Genomic DNA, 25,135 nt, shown 5'->3' with positions numbered 1-25,135 from the left:
GAACCTAAAAATCATGTAGTTAATTAAAATATGTCTTTGGTGATTTCAGAAACTGTTAAAAAATTACTAGTCTGTTGAAAAATCTGTTTGGTAACTCAGAGTTTAGTGTATTCATAAGTAAAACAATTTAACTAACTTAAAAGTTAAGTGTTTGAATTTTGAAATTTGTTTGGCTTTTATCTGTACACACACACACAAACACACACACACACACACACACACACACACACACACAAGCTTCTTCCTGCCAGAGCGTGTTTATACCTTGTGTGTCAAGAGGGAGAAGGACCTCTACATTTTGGATGAGCTCTTCTTCCTGCAGGCCATACACTGTTCATCATTTCTGTTCTCTTTTGCCAGTCTCCTATGGAATTAGCCATGGACACCCTCTGCTGACTGCCTGCTGTGTGCTTGTTCCTGTGTCAAATATTGAACACATTGGGTGAGCAGAGAAAGGTCTTAAAAACAGAAAGACTTTTCAGAATAGACACATCTAAGCAATGCTGATGGCTTTCCTTCACTCGTCTTTCTAGAAAATAAGGCACAATGCTGAGCCATCTCTGTACTCTCACTGTAGATGGAGACAGCTCGTTTGGTTCCCAGCTGCCCAAACCCAAATAATAACACAGAGACTATATTAATTACAACACTGCTTGACCTATTAGCTCAGGCTTCTTATTAACTAACTCTTACATTAACCCACTCCTATTATTTTGTGGTTTACTGGTAAGGTCCCAGGTTGTCTCTCTCCTTCAGCAGCTACGTGTGTCTCTATGACTCCATCTCCTTTCCTCCTCTGTCTCTGCTTGGAATTCCCACCTTGCTCTTTTCTGTCCTGCCATAGGCCCACACAGCCTTTTTATTCATTAACCAATAAAAGCAACACATATACAGAAGAACTTCCCACCCCATCTCATCACATAGAATTAGTTACTCAGTAGCAGGGATTGACATCCACATTGAACAAGGCATGTGTGTGTTGAAGATTGTATTTTAAAAACATTTATTTTTATCTTATGCACATGTATTTGTCTATATATACGTATGCACAGCATGTGTATGTCTAGTGTATGAAGAGACTAAAGGAGGAAGTTGAGTCCCCTCAAACTAGAATTACAGATGGTTGCGAGCCATTATATGGGTGCTGAGAACCAAACCTGGCTCTCCTAAAAGAGTAGCAACTGTCCTTAACTGCTGAGCCCCGAATTTTGTTATTAACCTTATTTTTTTTTGTATGTGTCTGTGATGATCACTTAAAATTCTGCTTGCTGAGTAGTTTTTAAGTCCCCAGTGTCTTGTTATTGATTACCACCACATATGCAGTTGATCTGAGATGGTTTCTAATAACTGACATGTGTGACCTTTCTAAGCCCCATAAAGAGCTCCCAGAGCAACTTCCCTCATGACGGGCAAGTGTATCCTTAGCAAAAAGCTATGGCACGTTGAGCAAGGCTCTTTCTCTCTTGGGTGGAAGGATATTCATCGTATAAAGAATTAGTCTCTTAAAGAGAACACTTTCAGTTAGCGAGTGTCAAAGGGACGACGAAGAGTCATGGCTTACAGGAATATTGCTCATAATAACAGGCTGGTGTTTTACACCTCCTAAGCTTTCACATTACCTTATTCCTTGTTCCCTTTAGCAAAATGGTACAGTTGATTGAATTGGAGAATGATGCATAGTTGTTGATCTGCCTACCTTTATAAAATCAAGTAGATGTTTGGGGAGAAGGTGCACCGTGAATCAAAGAAGTCTCATAGGAGGGGCTTCTCTGCAATCTTAGGAGTCCTAAGATTTTTGTTATTGATAAATATTTGTTGAGCACTGCCTATGAGATGGTTGGATGCTGGAAAGCAAGAAACTAATTATTTGGATGTGAATTTTCTATAAATATAGAGAATTCAAGTAATTACAATATGTATAAAATGTACTGTGATATGGTATGGTGGGTACAGAATTTATGGAATTACTTGGTAGATAAGTCTGGTTTTTATTTCTACAACTTACCTGCCTGGATGATCTTGGGTAAGTTGGGTAAGTTTTAGCTGTGAAACTGGGTTTCTAATATTCAGCTTGAGGAGCATTTGTGAGCGTCAGTCATGCTAATTCATGCTAAGGCATAGTGCAGAGTCGCAGTAAACATACAATCACAAGTACTTGCCTTTATTTCCTGGAGTTTACCCTGCCTGCCAGCTTTCCCACCTGACCGGTCCCTACTGAACTGTGTGTCAAATCTGTAGTGTAATCCAATGCTACTGCATGTAGGTGTGAAAATCAAATTGTGCGTTTCTGTGTTTTCCTTTTTAGCAGGAGTGGTTGAAGACCCCTGTGTGGGGGCGGACTGTCCCAACAGGACCTGTGAGCTGGACAACGGAGGAGAATTGTGTGGCTGCATTGAGCCGCCCCCATACGGAAACAGTGAGTGGCTAACGCATCTCTGCCCAGAAGCTCTAATGAGGAAGCTTATCAAGAAAAATGCCAGGGAAGGGACTGTGTGCCCACCCTGCACTGTGCTAGAAACCCAAAGCAAAACCTTCAGGGTCTAGGAAACAATTTGACAGGGTCAACATAGGCTAATGATCTTTTCCTCATAGCAATATCCTTTTCAATACATCCTGACACGCAGATGCGTATATGAATAGAACTAGTCATTCCTACGTGAGTCCAAGTAACATCAGACAGATCCAAGTTGCTCTTTTAGACTCCCAAATAAGTAAATGGTTTGATGCCAACAAGAAAGAATTAGAGAGCCAGATGCCTTAAGACAGACTTCCAGCCTGCTTTATCTGGCCCAAAGATATTTGATCCTGAAGACTGGGCTGCAATGTTTGATGTGAACAGCAGATAACCAGTGTTCCTTCTGTCCCTGACCTTAGTTCCCCAGGGTTAGAAATGGCATTGTCCTTAGCAGAGCCCACCTGGATGCCAGCTTAAAGGGGAAGTGCTTTGTCTTTTGGCTTTACGACCTTTTCCAAACCAAGTAACTCACAGCACATGCTAATATTAGCATCATTCAAAGATAAAAGCCCAGTCGACTAGAATGTTGCATAGGAAGGGACATGTTCATGTAGGCAGCAAAAACATTTTTCTTTGTTTCTATGGTGCTTAGGTACTCAGAGATAAAGCCTTCTAGTGGAGCTCACCCAGACTCCCTAGAGGTTCTGTTGAGCGGGGCTCAGCCAGGGCGGTGGGTGGTAGGGTCAGGCCAGCACTGTTTTCCCTGAGGCATCAGCTCCCCAGCCAGACCACACTGTGACAGATTCTGTGTGTCACTTACAGAAAAGTACCTGCCACCAGCCTGTGTGGGAGGAAGGCCTGGGTTTCTACAGAGAAGACAAAAGGCACTTTATTAGCATTTTTATCTTTTTAATAAGCCTCCACCAACGCCCAGGTTATTGCTTCGAATGAATTCATGTACTCAGTTGGTGTGATCAAAGTGTAATTAGAAAGAATTGCAGCCTCTGAGTGGAGATTGCTTCCTGCTTCTAAAGAAACACAGCCAAGGGGGTCCCAGCCCACCCATGCAGCAAGACCGACTCCCCCTGACAGCCTTGTCCTCCTGACTGTTCCCACAGACTCACATGACATCATCGACGCAGAGGTGACCTGCAAGGCGGCCCAGATGGAAGTATCCATTTCTAAGTGCAAGCTCTTCCAGCTGGGCTTCGAGAGAGAGGGTGTGAGGATCAATGACAGACAGTGCCTTGGCATCGAGGGGGAGGATTTTATCTCCTTTCAGATCAACAATACCAAAGGGAACTGCGGAAACATTGTGCAGGTGAGAAAATGGGGCGGGCGGAGAGAGCATTTGGCTGAGGCAGTGTCATCTCCTGGAGTGTGTTCATTGATCATCCTAAAAGTCAGGGCAGTGTGCTTAGAACACTTACTGACGCGTAGCAGAGCACACATGCAACAATCAAAGACAGAAAGAGCGATCATCATTTGGGGCCCAGTGGTTGAGTGAACGGAAAACACGTTCTGAGTGGGACACTTCTTTCCTTGGTTTGCAATGCCCACTGCGGTCCTTTGTTCTATTTATCTGCAAGACTTTTGTTACCTTTCGCATGCTTCTGTTGTCTTTCCAGGTAAATAGAGCCTGGTCCAGCTGGTTTAGGTCATAAGGATGCCAGCTGAAGAAAGGAGTTGGCGGTATAAATATAGAAAGGCCCCGACTTTTAGTGTCGGGGTTTCCAGCACTTGGTTTAATGAAGCATCTCACATCATCTCTTGTTTCTTCCTATGACGTAACAAAGTGCTTTCATCAGAGGGAGAATGGGCTAAGGAGGTGAAACTCACTTGTTCAGTTGGTACTTGTAAGAGTACCTGGGAAAAAATGTTTGTTAGAAGGGAGATTTCAGGTTAAGGACCGAAAAAGAATTTCCAATTCAATTTACATTTTCTGGGCATTGTCAGTATCTCATGCTTTCCCTACCTGAGTTCATGCTCTTCCTAGCCCGAGTCCGTGCTCTCCCTAGCCCAAGTCCGTGTTCTCCCTAGCCCGAGTTCATGGTTTCCCTAGCCCGAGTCCATGCTCTCCCTAGCCCTAGTCCATGCTCTCCCTAGCCCAAGGTCATGGTTTCCCTAGCCCTAGTCCATGCTCTCCCTAGCCCGAGTCCATGCTCTCCCTAGCCCTAGTCCATGCTCTCCCTAGCCCAAGTTCATGGTTTCCCTAGCCCTAGTCTGTGCTCTCCCTCGCCCGAGTTCCAACAGATATCAGATATCTGTTTGTAACTGGAATTCAGTGGCACATGGAATCTGCCTCCTGTGGGCACTCAAGGTTATCAGACTGAAGGGCACTGCTCGCATCTATGGCAATATTTCTTTCCCCCAGTTGGTGCTGAGGCTGCTTCCATGCTGATGTATTCTAGCCTCTGGGTTTGGTATGGAACAAAGCCATTTCTCTACCATTCCGGGAGACAGATTTGAAATGCTAACTGCGTGCTCCCGTATTTTAATGATTTCTGACCTCCCCTTGATCTGCAGTCCAATGGCACTCATATCATGTATAAAAACACAATCTGGATCGAGAGCGCCAACAACACGGGCAACATCATCACTCGGGACCGCACGATCAATGTGGAATTTTCATGCGCTTATGAGCTGGATATCAAGATCTCCTTGGACTCTGTCGTGAAGCCTATGCTGAGGTAAAGAATTTCACGGGCTGCTCTTATGCTTCCTCTCTCCTTGACAGCTAAGGTTAGCGGCCTCAGAATAGCTAGCATTTGTCTTTGAGGCACCAGAGAAAATATAATTCACATTTCCGGAAACAAGATGCTCTCGACTAATGACGGGAATGCTTCGCTGCTGAACTATGTGGTACAGTAACTACCTGTGACCAATGAGTGTTGGAAATTTGGCTCCGGGGACTGATAAATTGAATTTTTTATTTTATTTAATTTCATTTAAATGTAAATTGCCCCATGTAGGGACTAAATTACTCAAGGCAGCCTTACACTTTAGGCCTGCATGCTCTGCCTTCCTCTACATTTTAGCTTGGAAAACAGCAGGTCATTGAATAAATAACAATTTTTTGGGGGGGGTTCTTCACCTCACATGTGAGTCTTTCTTTGTTAGTGTCATCAACCTGACAGTTCCAACTCAAGAGGGTAGCTTCACTACCAAGATGGCGCTCTACAAAAACGCCTCGTACAAACACCCGTACCGCCAGGGGGAAGTTGTGCTGACGACTCGCGATGTTCTCTACGTGGGGGTCTTCGTGGTTGGAGCTGACTCCACACACTTGATCCTCACACTCAACAAATGCTACGCCACCCCCTCCCGAGACAGCAATGACAAGCTTCGGTACTTCATCATTGAAGGAGGGTAAGTGGCCGCGGCAGCCTTGCCATTGGCAACAAGCTCAGAGCCTTTAACGTACCATTTTCTGTATCATCCTTTAAGAGTGGGAATAGCGCTAACTTCTGTTGACACCTACCAGTGTTTTATATGAGCAGATTCTTCTCTCCCATACCCTGGGAGGTAGACTGTATAAGATTCAGCAACTCGCCAAAAGTCACACAAGTTAGGGGCAGATCCCCTGCAGGAGGCATTTACCATATAATGCTTTAAATAAGGAGTCCCGACTCTCTCGCTTCCGCCTTCATTTCGAGAGGAATCTGGAATTCTGAAAATGAGCAATGTAGTGAGAGTGAGTGGCGGTCCAGGCCTGCGGCAGGTGCACAAATAGCAAAGAAGGGAGCAAGGACGGCGCTCGTTGGTAGAGCTCTCTGCCAGCCCGTGCTAAGGCATGAGAGCAGCTCCCAGTGCCAACAACAAGAGCAACAGCAATAACACCGAAAGTAAAAAGCAATTAGGATATCATGATTCCCCGTTATGGAGATGGAACACATTCCAAGACTCCCAGTGACGTCCTGCAGCCGTAGACAGTTCTGATCACACTGCCCTATACCCATAAGAAAGTTGAGCTTGTAAATTAGGCCCATTAAGAGATTAACGAGGATAGCTAATAATTAAAAGAGCTTTTGCGACAATGTAGAGTAATAGAAGTTGTGCGAGCACTGTTTCTCCCTCCAAGCATCTTACTTAGTGCACTCACCCTTCATCTCCTTGTGATGATGAGAAGACACGGTGTTGATGTGGTAGAGGAGGGAGGTGGACAATGCAGGCCCTGGGACTCAGCTTCAGGACTACAGACAGATGACTAGTGCATGCACTGGGCTCCCACACTAATCAGTCTGACGGCCGAGGCGGCTACCGAATGACTGCTGGGTAAGTACCATGCACAGCAAGGACACACAAGAAGACGAAGGGATGATTGAGTCCTGGCTTGCTGGAGCAGGGCTTCACCAGATTCCGTCGTAGTCCTCGGAACGGCATGCAATTTCAAACCTCATAAATTATTTCTTAGTCTTTCCACTGAATATTGTTGTACTGTGATTGAACGTGAATAACCAAAACTATAGAAAGTAGGACCATATGTCAGAGGGGGTATCTTAGGCTAACCATGCTTCTTCATCCTTGCTATAATATGCCTGCCCCTCACATATCTCCTGAAACATGGTTACCCAACAAAATTTATCCAATTCATGAATGAGAAGGCTAGACCAAACAAGAAAGAGTAAGAACATGGGGTTGCTTGGCCATTTACACCTATACTAATAAATTTCATACTAATTTATTTTATTATCATGGTATACTTATGCAAAAAAAAAGATGTGGTTGCTTTAAGTGTAAAATACGATGACGTTTTAGTACACCAGAAGAAGAGTGTAAACACCCCCACCGTCTGACTTTCCAATGCTTTTGTCACCACGGTACAAGCTTTCTTAATTGGAGTGACTACATTAATCAGATTTCTTTCAATCTGGTGGAAGTCAGTGTGATTTGGCTGACACAAAAATAAAAAGGGAATTTACTGCTTCTGAAACGCAGTCACGGATGAGGGCTGAATGTCAGGGATGATCGGATTCAAGGAGATGTCAAGGCTCTCCCGTTTTCTCTTGCCTTCACCTGTCCGTCTGTCTCTGCCATTGGCCCAGTTAGGCAGCTGCTGGCAATCCTGGCCTCACATTCTGCCACTGCTGTCCTCACTGAGAATGGGGCACATCTAATTCCAGATATGCTCATATAGGATCACCCTTATTGGGAAGAGACAGCATTGAACTTCCCCGGCCCCGGTTGCCACCTACCTCAGAGGTCTCGATGGTGGGGAGTGCAGTTCTGGAAGTTGTCATTAGCTTTGTGACTACAAGAAAAGGAATGGGAACTCTGAGAGAATGGGGAGAGGCCCGGAGAAAGTTGTGAAAGTCCACAATTTTGCTGATAACAACCTCAGAGAAGTTAGGTAGATATCGCCCAAGGCCACCAACCAGCAGGAGGCAGAGGGGTCATTTTAGCTGTCTGAACACATAGTGACCTATGTGCCCTGGGTGCTACCCAGTGCATTGTCTGGGTGTGTTGTGGAATTTCTCGGCAAAGCCCTCACTAAAGTCTTCATCTTTCTGAGTAGATATTCAGCCCTCCAAGAGCAGAGTGGGGACTTGGAGACTGCTAGGTGTCTCTCAGTCCCTGAAGACGGCATCGACAGTACCGTTTTTTTTCTCTTTTCCTGTGTCTCTTCTCCCCCCACCCCCTTTTACCACCTTCCTTTATTGAAGTAAAGAAGCTAAGACAGGAGCTGTGCTCCAGCTACAAACCCAAATGACAAAGTTTAGGTATCCTTTGAAGGACGACGTGGTATTTAGCATTTTAAAAATAGTATTTAATAGACTTGACCCAGAGAGGGAGAGCGAGCCAGCAAACATGTTCATAAATCTCAGCTTACCCCTGGGTCTGTCTAAATAAAGGCCTTCAAATTAAACCATTGTTATGTGAGAAATTACCTCATCCTCAGAGAGAACTGGAATTCATCAGTTCTAACCTTTCTATGAGGCATGTGCATATTGTTTTCCCCCCACACTCCCAATGAATTCATGGGGAAACATGCTCAGCTTAGTGAATGAGTAGCAAAATGGACCCTTTCATGTACGGGGCGGGGCGGGGGGGAGGTGTTCCTCCCCAGCGAAGTGGAAGATAAGAGACAACATCAGCTTCTACTACTGGTCCAGTCATTTGGGGATCCAGGCCACGTCTCCCTTCTGTTCAGGTGTCCCGATAGGCAAAAGGACAAGTGTCGATTAATAGTCTTGGCTTGTTTGCTTTCTCCTCCCTACCCCAACACAATGTTTTTATTGATTATTTGAGAATTTCACATAATGCACCCCAATCACACTCCCTAGTCCTCCCAGGTCCATCCCCTGACCCTAGTTCCCTCTCCCAAAAGAAGAGGAAGGAGAAGGAGGAGGAGAAGAAGAAACACACACACACACACACACACACACATACACACACACACACACAAACACACACTGAGTCCAATGTTGCCCATATACTCATTGCAGCATGGTCAATCTCCCAGTGGCCAGCTCCTTAAAGAAAACTGAGTTCTTCCCCAACCCCCAGGCAGAAGTCATCAACTGGGAAAAACTACATTTCAGCGTCCCTGTCACAAACTTTAAGCGCTCTCTTGTCCATGGTCTACACTGCCACCAGAGGCCTTGCCGAGTCCATGGTCTGTGCTGCTGCCTGAGGCTTTGTGGATGTCTGTGGTCCACACTGTTGCCAAAAACCGTGATCCACCCTCCCGCCAACCGGAGCTGGCAAGGAATCTTCGTCTGTAGTGGTATTGAAAACTGTATACTTACAATTGAGAATGGGAGACATTGAAGGCTTCTGTGACAACCCCTTGCCCCAACAAAAGGAACAGTCTGGACAGGACGCCATTGGAAAGAGCTCTTAAGAATTGTTTGCTTGCTCTAATAGAGTGTACAGACAGCCATACCCTTTGCTCGTTTGCAGGACTTTCTGATACCTAAAATTTATGCCTCCACGTACAGAGAGAGAGGAGGGGGCCTGTCCTAAGACGGAAGGTCCCTGTGAAGACTGGGAGTCTGAAAATCCTTGAGCTGACTCTGATCCTCCCAATGAATAATAATGACAAAGAAAACCGTGGCACACTTAGCCTTTCTTTCAAAGCGTTTAAGAGACTACTGCTCCGAAAAGCCAAGTTGCATTTTGTCTAATTACGAAAACTAATAGGTGTGGGAACACTGAAGGATAACTTCAATTTTTAATTTTCCTTATTGCTGAGCTATTTAATCCAGTGGACTTGGGGGAAAGAAACGAGAAAGAAAAAGAGACACCTTTTAAGATCGTTATCCCTTAAAAGTCTTGTGGCTCCTCTGGACTCACAGTGGCCATGGCACTTCCTTCCTCCTTTCCTCTCTTCCTCCCTCCCTTCCTTCCTCCCTCCCTCTCTTCCTCCCTCCCTCCCTTCCTTCCTCCCTCTCTTCCTCCCTCCCTTTCTTCTTCCCTTCCTCTCTTCCTCCCTCCCTCCCTCCCTTCCTTCCTTCCCTCATTCAACTATTCAAAAATGATTTTTGAATATCTGCCATATGCCATGTGGTATGGCAGAGCCTCAGTGGTAACTGTGACTTTCTCCCTACACTAGAAGGACTCCACAGGGCCCTGCTGTCAAGTCCGGGAAAGGCTACCTGTTGCTGCCTGGTTCTGGCATGCACATCAGAGATACTTCCATGGGAGTGGGTGCTATAGGTTGGGCCCAGGAAAAAAGAGCAGAAAGGCCTTCCAGTGGGGAAGACCTCACGTGAAGACACAAGCAGAACAGACGATAATGCAGCTGGGAACTTTTAAGTGGTTGTGGGAGGGAAAAATCACCATGCCTCTGGGGGGATGTGCTGGTGGTGGGAACTGGGTTTTGGTGACACAACAATAAGCCAAGGGTGGTGAGAAAGAGGCAGTCCCCCTCCACCAAAACAATCCCTGGGACTCAGCCATCCTGCTCCTCCTTCCCTCTAGCTCCTAACTACTTTAGTGTGGGAAGAGTCCCCAAGGGATCTGAATCAGGGCCCCTGCCAACATCGATAATTAACTGGAGAAAACAGAGGAAGTGGGACTTGTGTTTGTTAAATTGTCTCCTGTGGAACATGGCGCTGTGAGGGGGCGGACCGAGTTCCTGAAGCATTGGGAAATTGAGGGCGGTCCCCGCAAACATTTCATTGGTTGTTGCTGTTAGGTTAGTGATTCAAGGTGGCAGTCAGTGTTTCAAAACAAACAATGAAAATAGGAGGGAGTGGTAATAAATGGCTCACTGGAGCAATCCAGAGGTCACTTTCAAATGCGAAGTCATTCTTGGTGTTTATAGCCATTTTATATGAAATGTGAGAAATTGAAATAAAGATGAGGATTAACCTCTAAGAGAGAGAAAAAAAACAAACAACCAAACAAAGCTGGAGTCCATGATTTTTTTTTCCTGAATAGGTGTCAGAACATCAAAGATAACACCATTGGCATCGAGGAGAACGGAGTGTCCCTAACCTGCCGTTTTCATGTCACTGTCTTCAAATTCATCGGAGATTATGATGAAGTTCATCTTCACTGTGCAGTGTCCCTCTGTGACTCGGAAAAATACTCCTGCAAAATTGTAAGTGTAAAAAAAACGATGTGCTCAGCCTTTCTCTAGCTGCCCCACGGTGACTGTGGATGCCCGGTGGCAGCGTTGGAGGCATCCAAACACCTTCAAGAGTGGGTGGTCATATTTGGTACAGAGTGTATAGTGGAATGATCTCCATGTAGTGCTCAGTCTCTAAAATACTACAAGGTCATTGACATCACACTAGGCAAGGGTTCCTGGAGCCATTGACATCTTGGATGGAGAACTGATGTCAAGGAGACAAGGTCATCGACATCACACTAGGCAAGGGTTCCTGGAGCCATTCACATCTTGGATGGAGCAACGCTGTGAAGGAGAGCTGAGCTGTGTAGTGTAGGGTGCTAAGAGCATTATGGGCCTCTAGAGAGCAGTAGTATTTCCTCTCCAGTAGTAACACTTTGAAGCTGTCTCCAAGAATGTCTATACCCCGAACAGACAAGACCGACCTGAGTAAGGACTGTCACAGTAGTCTGCAGCAGTGTATTGAGTCACGCTTCCTGCATTGAATAGCCCCTGGGCTGAGCATCACAACATTGGTACTCAAACTCAGAATTCAATGCATCCAAGTGCTCAATGGTTCATCAGATCTGCACTACCGTCTAACAGTCTGGAACTGGGTGGGATTGCAGGCAAAAGGGCAAATCCATCACCTCCTCTATGCCAGACTTACATCCTTACCATGATGGCTATGTCCTCGAGATGTTATTGCTCTGGATTCTTATTCCTCGTCTTTCAGGTTTCATCTTTATGGTTCCCTCATGTTTACAGAAGCTGGATGTAAGTTATGGTCAGAGCTACTATCAGATGGCGCTGCATACATTAGTATCAGGCGAGAGCCAGCAATTTTCATTCCTGAGCAGAGAGCCTCTTTGAGTCTCATTCTAGTGTGGAGAGTATATTTAATTCTGCTTGACATAAAGCCTCGAGTCCCAGTGGGCTCGATGATCAAGAATGCATTGGTTCTAATTAATCTGAGCAGCGATAGTGCTGGAGGCCGAAGCCGCTGTCTCTCTTGGAGGTGGAAACATGGTGAAGAATAAGTTATCAGCTTAATTGTGTGAAATCCCCCTCTGGTGTTCTGTCTTTCAGAATTGCCCGCAAAATTCCAGGATCGCCACAGATTATACAAAAGAGCCCAAAGAACAGATCATTTCAGTGGGACCTATTAGGAGAAAAAGTATGTATGTTCCCTAAAACACACTATAAATTACTAAGACAATGGGAGGTCAGGGCTCAGACGAGCCTCACTTGTGACGTGTGTCTGATGGATAAGGGGGCGACACCAGAGACACCAGTATGAGCGGACTGCCTATGTTCTCCAGGAAAACCTTTTCATTGGGTTTTAGCAACTCTTTCTTCCCTCCTCTCCTTCAAGCCCCCGACCCTGCCTTGATTCTGAGTTGCAGGGTTGGTATTTCTGTCATCAAGTCTCCCATGTGTTCGTTTTCAGGGCTGGACTGGTGTGAGGACAATGGGGGTTGCGAGCAGATCTGCACCAGCCGGGTGGATGGGCCTCTGTGCAGCTGTGTGACTGGCTCCCTACAGGAGGATGGCAGGAGCTGCAGAGGTGGGCCTCTTCTGAAGAGACGGGATGCTAGGTGACCTAGGAAGCTCCTTCGCCATGAAGAGAAACTCAGCTGAAGCCCACTTAGTGTCTTGTCTGTGACAGTCCCAGAGAAAGACAGGGGGAACCCAAGGAGTTCCAGCACCCCAAAGCAAACAGAAAAATAAACAAACAAATAACCCCCCACCCAAAAAAAACCCACCAAAAAAACACCACTACCACCACCAACAAATACCTTGGGCCACTGTTCTTTCCTCTACAAGATGTGGACAATTAAAATTGGTTCAGTAATTTCTAGGCTATATGTTGACCATCAAATTTCAGCCAAGCCCCCTTGAGCTGAAGTTAGTAGTCTTAGGTGGACATGGTGGCACATACCCGAAGTTCCAGCAACTGCAAGGCTGAGGCAGGAGGCTCGTGAGCTCCACATCAGATTGGGTTGTACAGTGAGACCCTAGCTCAAAGAAACACAATCAGACAGAAAGTCGATAACCTTGGCATCTGATTTCCCCTGTCTAAGGAGCACAGGGCTCTCTTAGAGGTTGGATTTATTTGCTTTTTTTTTTTTTTTTCTCTTTCTTAATCAGGGCCATTTGGATTTTCCCAAGACATTCCCTTTATTTGAGTGCCGCCGGGCAGGTCTGAAGCCTGTTGAACTGACATGTTCTTGCTATGCTCTTTTCTGTCCACAGCCTCGAATTCTTCTGTCGAACTTCAAGTCTGGACGCTTCTTCTCATCGTGACCCAGTTTTCGCTATGGCATTTTGTCTATACATCAGGCACAACCTCACAATGAACTCATGGTGCTTCCTTCAGTCCCTGTAGGTATAAAAAGTGTGTGTCCCCAAGGCCAAACCTGTTTGAATGTATACAGCCTCTCAAACTCATGCCACCTTCCCCCAGCAGTCAGATATGGAGGACACTGAAGTTCCTGGCTCCTTTTCCATGGTATGCAATGGCGGCTTTTCAAAACGAATGGGGAGAAAGCATACATTTACCCTAACGCCCATACAGTTGGCACTGGGGACTGTGGTTCAGGCCAAAAGCGAGTCAGGGAAAGCCTCTGGTTATAGAAGCCTGATGAGAAAACTCAGTCTGTCCCCTGCGGTTTCTGGACCCCTGTTGTTAGAGACGGGCCTATTGCCGTAACTCTGAATTAAAGCTATGACTCCCTCTAGGCAGTCCCTCTTCTGTTCAGCAGTGTGATCTCTGATGTGCAAGCCCTGCCCACTGATCACACTTAACTCCTTCCTCCCCCGTGCTGCGGCCTCCACCTTGCCATACCAGCTTCAACCACTGGATATAATGTTTGCAGACCTGGAGAACCTCACCCAACCCTTAAACCCACTCCTTCACTTTTTACAAATCAACCAAATAATTTTTAATGTGTTTTATCCTTAAATAAACTTTGCGTTCGTGTATTCTCATGATTTGCGATGAAATTCTATATGTAGACTAGTAGCATGCTCGGATTAAACAACAGAAAGGAAACAATAGTAGCCACTGGACCAGGCAAGCATTGTCAGCCAGATGTGTGTGATGTCCTTGTTGGTTCGCACTCACAGAGCATCCTCAGAGCACAAACATACTCGCCGAAGATAGGCAGGTAGCATCCTCCTTTATATGTGGTACATAAGCACATACTCTTATTAGCTACAAGATAAAGGGCTTACTAAATCCATTCCTGGGGTGCCTCCCTTTCTAAGGCTAGAAACACAGTAAGCCATACTTCAAGTTTGTTTTGAAGTTATCTTGGAATCAGATCTATGGCAATTAAATTTTTTTTTCTGGAAACTCTGAGAAGCTGAGGGAAAACGTGTGACCTCTTTGTACATAAGCTCTGAGCAATGACTGTCATTTCACGTGTCAAAGACACCTGCATCTCTCTGCCACTGAGCTTGAGGAAGCAAGGTGTCGTCAGAGGCTGCCCTGAGTTGGCTCTGTTGGCAGGACCAGAGATTTCCAGCAGACGTAGGAGTATCTGCACGTGCCCTGGAGCTAGGAGAAGGATGGGGACAGATGGAGATGAGGAAATGTGTGCTTCAGTGTAGACGGACACCTTAGGGTCTTTGGAGAAAACACTGAACGTGGTTGACCATTCTGGGTCAGCTCTCCATATTCATCTTTGCTGGGGCAGAAGCTGATGATCAGCTGCATCTTCTCTGTCTATGTGAAAACTTCACATAGATGAGATGAGAGCCTCGGCCGAGCTGTTGCGCCACTTCCATCCACTCCAGAGCAGGCCAGGTCTTTCCCATCAGGTCAGATGGGCCAAGCCCAATACGGTCTCATTGGGTTGCTTAGATAAAGTATGAACAAAAGCATCAAGAAGGAAAAGAAATACTGCTTAGTAATTTATCTTTACTGATTCTCACCACGTCATCAAAAGTGACTAGACTTAGTACTGTTGGTTTTGGCTTGAGCTTCTAAAGTGAAGATTTGGGTTGAGGATGGGGCTCAGTGGATAAAGTACTCAGTGTGCAAACATGAGGCTTAGAGTTCAGAAGCCATGTGTAAGCCAGGAAGGTGTGGAGACCCACTGTACTCTCAACTTTGGATGGCAGAGACAGGATTCCTGGGGCACGATGAGTAAATGATTTATCTGATCAGTGAGCTCTGGGTTCAGCTGAGAGGGACTGACTCAGGAATAAGTTGAAGAGTGATAGCCATCTGCTGTCAACTTTGGACCATCAACGCGTGCACACAAAGGTGCACACACATCTGTATTCACATACATGTGAGTATGCACACACACATACACACCATAGTACATACGTAAGATAAAATAAAATGATCTTTTTGCCACAATTTCATTCCTTTGACTTTCTCACCTGTCTGAAAGCCATGCTGTGGTGCCTTAGCACAAGACTCTGCAATCACAGAGGCTTAAACAGTGAAGGCTCACATTCTATGGATTCTACCATTCATTGCCCTCCTGGGGGGCAAGCTGCGGATGGAGGTGTCATCGTATTTTGATGCTACCAGATCAATTTGTGGCTCAAAGGAGGAGGGCATGCAGAACCGCACCCTTCCCACCATGGCCCCAGCTCTGTCACTTCTCTGCCTGGAAGTCTCACTTACTGTTGCTGTCCCCATTCCGTAGGCTGATGCGAGTCATGTGACTATACCTGAGTTTCAGAGACCTTGTGAGATGGCCCCTGTAAGGAAGACTGGAAATCAGCAGCAGTGGCTTCCATGGTGGCTTCAGGACAGGCACTTCTCTCGGAGCTGAGAAATACTCCCGCAGGAATGAGAACACACAGGCAGGCCACTTAGCCCATTTCCCTGAAGGCAGGAAGACAGGGAGCCGGCCCTGACTTGTCTCACACTCTGCCCCAAACACAAATTTTTTAACACCCCTGATGCTCATCTTCATCTTCTTCCCTGCAAAATGAGAACACAGACGTTTCTTTGAGTCGCCTGTAGAACTCATATTTACTTATCTGTTTGTGTGTGCTAACACACATGTTGGAAGTCAGAGGACAGCTTGTGCCAGCTGATTCTCTCTCCTTCTGAGTCTCATGGATCAAATTCAGGTCATCAGACTTGATGGCAAGTGCCTTTACCAAATGAGCCATCATGCTGGCCTTTAAATATTCTTAGGTTAGAAAAATGATACTAGAGAAATATAAGCCCCGTGATAGCTGACTAAGATAATTTGGAAGCCAGGTGTGGTGGTACATCCCTATTATCCCAACCCTAGGAAGTGGAGGCAGGAGGATCAGGAGTTCAAAGGCCATTTCAAGCTATGTGAGACCCCATCTCAAACAAATAAACAAAAAAGATGATTCTAGAACTTTATCTTGTCTTTGTACTCAAGGGGGAAAGGGAAGAAAGGGTGTGTTAATTTAGGGTATAAAAGAGAAGAAATCCGGTTGGGAAGCTTGTTGACTGGGTATTTGATACCAAGAGTAACACCGGGGAGCATGGAACTGGTATTTGTGACAGCTGGGGATGCTATAATTGGCTTCTTAACTCGTGTTAGGTATGTGCTTTACTCGAAATCTTCATGGCAGAGTTTTGAGAGCACTAATTATTTAACATAGTCTAATATTCCAACTATTTTTAGAGCCATTTGACATTTAGCGAGAGCTTGAAATCTAATAAAACTCACAACTAAAGGAATTAGGTAATTATTGAAAGGTAACAACTACCAGGGCTGGGATACAAAGCATTGTTCCCTACTAATTCTAAATTAGTTAAGAGCTACCCTGTTAGAATCTCTCCGACTCCCTCCAAAACCTTAGGGTATCTCTTCACCTCCTATTTCGTTGCTGGGGGACTTCCCGTCATGGGTGTACTGACAGCGGCAGCCAGACCAGTGAAAAAAAAGAAAATCAAACAGCACCCTCTAGTGTCTATTTTTAATTTAGCATGAAACCCAAATTGTACCAAACCACAGCAATCAAATTACAATCCCCGCCTCCCCACACCTTAGATACAGAACATTACCAGAATACAGTTTAGAAAACACATCAAATGCCAAGGGCATCTTCTGAAGAACTTGGTAGGATTGATTTTTATGCGCACAGTAAGACTTGTTCCGAGAAAATACCAGCTTTGGGCATCCCATGCAAATTTTGCCCTTAATATCTATTTCTCTAACGCGATGACAGAGATAGCTGCTGAAAAACATTAAGTATCTCTTTAAAACGTTGCGAAATAAACAATCAGACCGAGAAGAGAGCTCATGAAATATTTAGTGGCCTTTTCCCTCCAGGAGAATGTAAGCCGCTGAGCTCCGTATCTACCAAGCAAGAGCAGTAACTCGACTCTGACTAATGGAAGGATCTGCTAGTGATGGTTTAATTATGTTCACTGAAATACGGCTCTCTTCTAAGAAAACATCGCCGTGGCAGAGGGACAGATCTCAGTGTCTATAGATAGAAATAAAACACAAAAGATTCATCATTCCAGGAAGAACCCGGCAATCAAATTCTGTTTGCTGAGGGAACAAGTGGAGGAATAATATTCACTGTACATTTTGTGTGCTTGCTGTTTGCACATAGCCTCTAGGTTAGCTGCTGTTTTGTTTGTTAGCATAAAATATCCATTGTGAAATATTTGGGGAGCTAAGATGCTCTCCCATTAGATGAAATTGCAATATGTTATGCAAATGCAGTGCCCTCCATAACGAATGCGTTCCCGCTGTATTTAATATTGTTTGGCTTTGAATCACACTGCACGTTGGAGGAGACCTTACAGAGGTGCTAAGTTGAAGTTAAAACACATATAGTATCAAGTACTAGGGGAAACCTGAGCCCACTCTCATATATACATTAGAGAATAAATGTACATGAAAATCCCACGTATGTATGTTATATATATGTATATATGTATGGATGTGTGTATATATAAATGGGGTTTTCATGCACACTTTTTCTATAACAGTCAATTCCTAATGAGAGATATTTGAATGGGAATAATATTTTAATAACCAGGAATCTATGAGGCTTCCTCCTCTTAATTCTTAAATTTCCTTGTGTAATAATACTTCAGGGTACAAAAGAATCCAACTATGTAGTCCCATTTTAACTGGAATAAAAACATCCTATTAAAGACAGTAACATGTTTAGTTTCTCAAGATTGGCAAATCTTTGCGTTAAATCTACTCAAAATTATTAAAAAATTTTTAAAGACTGTCTTTATATATAATTTTCTTTCTAGGTTATATGTTAGCCCAAGTCAGAAAAGACAGGGCTACTACTCTTAGCTACTGCAATGGCTTTTTTCCCCATTGTCTCTACAGAGTGCTTGACACAAGAACTTAAGGAAGGAAAGATATATTTTGGTTCAGAGTTTTCAGGGCTGCCATCCACCGTGGCAGGGATGGAATGATGTGGCACAGTCTGCGACCGCTATATCTTATTCTTTAGCTTATTTACTTTGTAGCTGACGGGAGAGTAGAGAGCTGTGGCTGGAACCAGAAACAGACACCCACTTCAAGGCCTGACAGCAACTAGCTTACACTAGCTAGGCCCAGTCCCCAAGGTTCCACCACCTCTCCAGACAGTGCCACTAACTAGAGACCAAGCGATTAAATACATGAGGGGGGAGGGGGATGGAGAGGGACATTTCACATCCAAACCATAATTTTCATAAACATTTATGATTCAGTATTCATGCTGGTCCTCAATGTGTTTTAGGTCCTACATGGACCTGTGGTGTCCAGCCTCCCAAGTATGTGGGGTCATAAGTGTGTGTGTTCTTTCACATTTTCCATGAATCTTTGCAATGACGCTTGCCACGTGCTGTTAAGGGCTATTTGCATCCACGCAGAGCAGGGAGTCTGCTGCGTGAAGAGTCATGATCAGAAAGCAGTTTGGCAAACCGATTCGACAAGGGGGAAAGAATTCACTGTCTCCTGTGAATGCACCTGGGTGTCCTATCGGAATATTCACAGCACAAAATGAGAGAAAACAACCATGAATAACACACACACACACACACACACACACACACACACACGTTGGCCTGTTACAAAAAAGTTTCAGGTTCTAAATGCTGACTGTAAACGTCCAAGATAGATGAGTGGTAGTGCCCTATTAATTCAGGATAAGCAGAATCTTGGCCCACGTAGAGGTTAGATTTTAAGGCTTGTCTCCCACAGGCTAGCATGCTCTAACTGTAGTTAAGCCTGGTCACTTTGTAGAGGACTACCTTCACTCATTCACTTTTATTCAGAAAGCTAAATTAATAGAGGGAAAGAAAACTTATCACCTATACCTTCAACACTCCCTTGGTCCACACTGAACATTTACCTGGTGATGATCACTAGTTTAAAGATATTCTGAGTGGGCAAATTGTCCCCAAAGCAAGAGCTGCCTAAATCACAGGGAAATGAGTCTAAATGTTTCCTTTTTATGACACCAGATCACCATCACCATAAAAACTTTACTGTAATTCCACCATTATAATTTAAACACACGTATTCAACAAAATTTACCATCCTCCCTGGACCCCCCAAAGAGGCATCAGGACTCATCAAAACCAAGGGAACCAATAACTTCACAGCTGGCTCGGGATGAAGGCATTCTAGTTCAACCATATTTTGAGGGCTTCCCATATTTTGTAGGGAGAACAAAATGATAGGACTTAAAGTATAGTGATTTGAAAATTTTATAGTAAAATATGCATGCTAATCAGAGTTACCAAGAACTGGCATTCTGGGATATTCTGATATGACCGCACAACAAACATAACAACGAGGGCTGCTGGAGAGAGAACTCAGCGGGCGAGAGTGCTTTCTGCTCAAGCCTGAGGACTTGAGTTCAAATCCCCAGCACCCAGACAGAAAGTCAGGCATGGTTGCCTGGGCCTAGAACGCTGGTGCTGTGGAAGCGAGGGTCAGGAGCAGTGCTGAGCTTTACTGAACACTAACCAGCCTAGCTCCTGGTTCAGCGGGAGACTCATCTTAAAGGAATAAGGCAGAGAAGAGTAGAGGCAGATATACAAGCCCCTCCTCTAAACGTATACACGCACATAAGACAACAACACAATCTTCATCTTTAGGTCCCTTATTAAAAATACGTCCTTTCTTAAAACGCAAACTTGGGCCACTGAGCACTGGCTCTCTGTCTCTAACATTTTACTTGTGTAAAGACCTGGGAGGGGGAAGGAAGCCTGCTCACTGGTTCCTACATTATTTATGCCAATTCTATTCTGAGTTGTTCCTCTCGCCAGAAGAAAGCAAATGCATGTGGGCTGGGAAAATGTAAGCTGCGGAGTTCTTTCATTTTTGGAAGGTATGACGAGAAGATTCTGATCAGTCATGGACAAAACACAGCTAGGAGTGGCAGAGAGATTACAAAGGGGCCAGAGGCTCAAGTGAGTCCCACACTGGTCCCCGCTATTCATGGGACCCTTAAGGAGCTTGGCTGACCAGATGCTGCCAAAGTCTCATCTCTTTCCAGAGAGGCTGAGAGAAGATGAGGTCATTTCTTCTAGAACACCTAGGCAGGTTGTACCAAAAGACTGTCTTAGTTAGGGTTTCTATTGCTGCGACAAAACACCAAATGAAAGAGACAAGGGTTTGTTTGCTGTTTAGCATCAAAAAGTCAGGAGAGGAACTCAAATGGGGCAGGAATCTGGAGGCAGGAGCTGAGGCTGAAGTCATAGAGAGGAGCTGCTTACTGATTTGTTCCCCCTGGATTGCTCAGCCTGTTTTCTTGTAGAATCCTTGACCACCAGCCCAGGAGTGGTACTACCCACAATAGGCTCAGCCCTCCCACATCAATCACTAATTAAGAAAATGCCCTACAGATGGGTCTAATGGAGGTACTTTCTCAATGGAGGTCCTCTCCCTTCAGACAAGTTGACATAAGATTAGCCAACACAAGCACTTGGGAGGCAGAGGCAGGCAGATCTCTGTGAGTTTGAGGCCAGCCTGGTCTAGAAGAGCTAGTTCCAGGACAGGAACCAAAGCTACAGAGAAACCCTGTCTCGAAAGTCTAAAAAAAAAAAAAAAAAAAAGATTAGCCAACACAAAGGTAAATAAAATTACCTTAACCCTGAGATATGTGAGGACATTATAAGAGCAATGCCTCTTAGTCTTAATTCAATGGAAAAAAAAAACAACAAAAAAACAAACCCAAATCCTACTGCAATTGAGACCCGAGAAAGGAAATTTCTAGACAAGTGTTCCTTGGGTAAGAAAGTTGAATTTAACGAAATATCCCTTGTGGCTGCTAAACTGATGGAAAGGAAAGAAAAAAGTATCTTGATACTATTCCTTTCAAGTAAACACATGATTTTATAACAAAAAAATTAATGGAGTACCCTGAACAGCCAGGCAATAAATATTAAAGCTAATCCACAGGAGTTGGATTGGTTGTACCTCTAGGAAAATCTTAATTTCCCCCTAAGATGTTGTAAAACTATTTCTTGGACATTTGCTTGAGGCAGGTTCTATTTTATTTCTTTAGATAGGGTTTGTGCATGAAGTTTGAGGCCTCAGGATGAATGGCAATGGAAAAAACTTCATTTTACCAACCTTATAATTTTTATTATTTGGTCTTAAGCTTTCCCTTTCCAAGCCATATAAATTTGGTAAAAGTTCTTCCCCTCCCCCACGGTTCATAGCACCAGGAATTGACTGTTGAGGTCACTGGTCTCCAGCCACTGGTCTGTCCGCTTTTTGGAGAAGTCCTGTAGCCCTGGGAGAGAAAAGATGCCCTGAGATTTGGTTATGTTTTATAAAAGAAACACAGTTCTTTTGAACTGATCTCAAAGAAAAATGAGATCCCAGGCTTGCGTTAAAGCACAAGAGATAGAACACTAGAACATGTAGTACATCCTGGCTAACAAACGCCTCCGAGGCAGAGGAAGAGAGGAAGAAGGGGAGGAAAGAAATGCCCATTATAAGAGCCTGTGTCTTATCCTTGTGTTGTTGTTTAGGCAGAATCAGAGAACAACAGAAGCCAACTTCTCTTTAAAAGCCACTTAGAAGATTACATAGGCTGGTCTAATTCCTGCATCAAAAAGAGACTGTGCTTTAGAGCAAGGTGGGAATTCAGGGGCTAAATGTGAAGATCAAAAACGACACTAACCCATGCTTTGGTGAATTCCCAATAGAACATCCCCATTGTCTTAGTGTGTGGGTGCACCCCTCGCGGTCCTGAGTTCCTTGCTTGTGCTCCCTCTCCTTCTGCTCCTGATTTGGACCTTGAGATTTCTGTCTGGTGTTCCAATGTGGGTCTCTGTCTCTGTCTCCTTTCATCGCCTGATGAAGGTAAAACCGTACTTGCTGAACATAGCGGACAATGAGGACTACTGAGAACTCAAGAACAATGGCAATGGGTTTTTGATCCTACTGCACGTACTGGCTTTGGGGGAGCCTAGGCAGTTTGGATACTCACCTTACTAGACCTGGATGGAGGTGGGCGGTCCTTGGACTTCCCACAGGTCAGGGAACCCTGATTGCTCTTCGAGCTGATGAGGGAGAGGGACTTGATCGGGGGAGGGGGAGGGAAATAGGAGGCAGTGGCGGGGAGGAGGCAGAAATCCTTAATAAATAAATAAATTTAAAAAAAAAAAGACACTAACTTAGGGCCAGCAAGATGGCACAGCTGGTAAGGTGTAATGTCTGATGACCTGAGTTCCATCCCTCGGACCAACTTGGTGGAAGGAGAAAACTGACTCCCACAACTTGTCCTGGAAGGGAGGAGGAAGTATACAGCATGAAGATGGAGGAGTCAGGAGAGGGTTTCAGACAGAACAGAGCAGGGGAGCTGTGTCTTGGCCAGTGTGGATAGAATGTTTGAGGTTGGTGTGCTTTAGGGGTAGAAGGGTAGGCATGACCTTATCAGCCATGAGAAGTAGTCTGAATTTATTTAGGGGACAAATAGGCAGGTAGCTGCTAGAAAACTTAGTAAGTAAGAAAATCACTTACTGTTTGTTTTTATGCCAGGATCAGTGAAAGGGTTTACTGGATCAAAGTGCTTGCCATGAAATCCTGATGGCCTAAGCTCAATATTCCTGGAATTCACAATAGATTGAGAAACATGATTTCTAAAAGGTGTCCTCTGACCTCCACATGTAAGAGTGTGGGAAGTGTGTACGGTCACCCTGCCCTACACTGTTCTTAATTGTGGTAATACTTCCTTCTTTTTAAATATTGCTTAAATAGCTTAATATCACAATTATTTGCATATCATTGCATCACAATATATTTTGTAAGTAACCCAGAGGCGAGTTAATAAAGATATTTAGGATAATGTGAATGGGTTATATGCAAATACTATGCAAGAGGGGCTTGGGATTCTGCCTTCAGCACTGGGACATAGGCGTGGGGAGAAACAGACGGCTCTAAACTCCGTTTGGGAGCCAGAGGCTGTGGGACTGAGTTATATTTGGGGTTTGAAGGAAGGACAGAGGTAGCAAGGAGTATCTGACCTATACAGATGGAAGTGTGCTGACAGCGTCTACGGAGCTGGGAGAAATCTGTAGTTTGAGAAAGGAAATCAGGAATTGAGTTTTGTAGGTGTTGAGCGTGAGATGTCTTAAGAGATCCAAGAAGAGGTGTCAAGTAGGCAGCAAGACACATGGCAGGAGCTTAGCAGACCAGCTGTAGACAGCAGCCATGTAGATTCTGATAATATTTTAGACTCTGGACAGAATTAGGAGAGGTAGGGGAATAGAGACCAAAGATGAGTGGAACAAAAAGTAGAAATTAGTCTCCCGCAAGATGGTTCAGTGGGCAAAGGGCTCGCTGTGCGATCCTCGTGACCTGAGTTGGATCTCAGGAGCCCACATAGAAATGGAAATAGAGAACTGACGTTACAGACTTTCTTCTGACCTCCACACATGCATTCATTCTGGCACATGTGTGTCCCTACACATCATGCATGGGTTCGCTTGCATGTGCACACACCGAGAGAGTATTAAGAATTCGAGGAAGAAATTAAATAAGGAGACCAAAGGATGACCAGAAAGAGCCCAGCAAAACTCAAAGGGGTGATGTGACTCCTCCCAGGGTTGGTGGGGATTTGAAGCAGGGCGAAGAGGTTAATCATACTGAGCACCATGGGTCACAGGCAAGGTATTTAGCCTTTTTGAGAAGCTGTACAACCTACAGATAAAGGATGAGCTGCCCAAAGTATCAAGTCAAAGGACAACTCTAAGTCACATAACATGGGTCTCTGTGTTCACTGATTGTGCAGTAGTTTAAGGAAACTGTGTGTTGTTAGCTCAACAGCTTTAGGTTTTGCTGTAGAGCAACTGTGCAAAAGATTAGCCAGCAAAGAACTATTCCTCTGCTAGCAAGGCGGCTGGAGAGACGGGCCAGTGCTTACGAGTGTTCTCAGTCTTGAAGAGGGCCTGAGTTTAGTTCCCAGAGCATCCACACTAGGTGACTCAGAGCTGTAACTCCAGCTCCAGAGACTCTGATGCCCCTCCCTAGCCTCAGCAGGCACTGCCCTCACCTGCCTCTGTCAATACACGAACACAGACATACATGTAAGCCAAAGGAAAATCAATCCTTAAAAATGACAATCTAACTCTTATTTTCCTCTTGACAATATAAATTACTCTAAAATATGAGGAAAATATTTCCTTCTGCTAAGCCACTAGTTTCCAACGTCACCGAAAGGGAGCCATTAATTACCGCGAGATCGGCTTCGCTTGTTCACCGTTTCCTGACACTATTTGGTCTCTGTGTGAAGTGTAGGAGCGTTCTGTTGTTGTTTTTCAATTAATTTTAACTACAACCCTAGGAGGGACCAAATCAGCACGGTTATTAGCATCTTAAAAACACTGATCCACTTACTGGAAAAGCTTTTTCCCAGAAGCCTCTTGTGGGAATAGTTTCCCAGAGCTTACTGGTGTTTCTGAATGCCGAAGTGCCATTTAAGCAGGAAAATCATCCAGCGTGTAGGCTTTCCTAAAAGGCAGGAGAAATTAAAAGCTCCTAAGAACAGTAATGCATTAATGAAAAGAAAATGAGCAGATTGCATTTATTAAAAATTATGTAAACACACTCATTTCCGACCCATTATTAATGCACTTAGATCTTCTTGCTAAATGGTAGCAGCAGGTAGAAATGTAAGATGAAAATGTTCTC

The 25,135-nt window shown here is 44.7% G+C and overlaps 1 protein-coding gene across 2 annotated transcripts in view; it reads left to right on the top strand.

Moving 5' to 3' along the window:
• Window positions 1-13,864, top strand: part of LOC121451665 (tubulin-specific chaperone cofactor E-like protein) — a 144,650-nt gene extending 130,786 nt beyond the window's left edge. For both annotated transcript variants that reach the window (XM_041657361.1, XM_041657362.1), the window contains 8 exons: window positions 2,306-2,416; window positions 3,574-3,776; window positions 4,982-5,145; window positions 5,576-5,824; window positions 10,841-11,003; window positions 12,102-12,189; window positions 12,463-12,579; window positions 13,269-13,864. In XM_041657361.1, coding sequence (XP_041513295.1) covers window positions 2,306-2,416; window positions 3,574-3,776; window positions 4,982-5,145; window positions 5,576-5,824; window positions 10,841-11,003; window positions 12,102-12,189; window positions 12,463-12,579; window positions 13,269-13,372 — 1,199 coding nt within the window. In that variant the 3' untranslated portion in view covers window positions 13,373-13,864. The remainder of the gene's footprint in view (window positions 1-2,305; window positions 2,417-3,573; window positions 3,777-4,981; window positions 5,146-5,575; window positions 5,825-10,840; window positions 11,004-12,101; window positions 12,190-12,462; window positions 12,580-13,268) is intronic.
• The last annotated feature ends 11,271 nt before the right edge of the window (window positions 13,865-25,135 follow it).

The sequence above is a fragment of the Microtus oregoni genome, unplaced genomic scaffold (genome assembly GCF_018167655.1).
Source record: "Microtus oregoni isolate MIOR12 unplaced genomic scaffold, Mior012 000008F_ref0000371, whole genome shotgun sequence".
Taxonomy (NCBI): domain Eukaryota; kingdom Metazoa; phylum Chordata; class Mammalia; order Rodentia; family Cricetidae; genus Microtus; species Microtus oregoni.
This window is presented reverse-complemented; position numbering and strand designations above follow the sequence as displayed.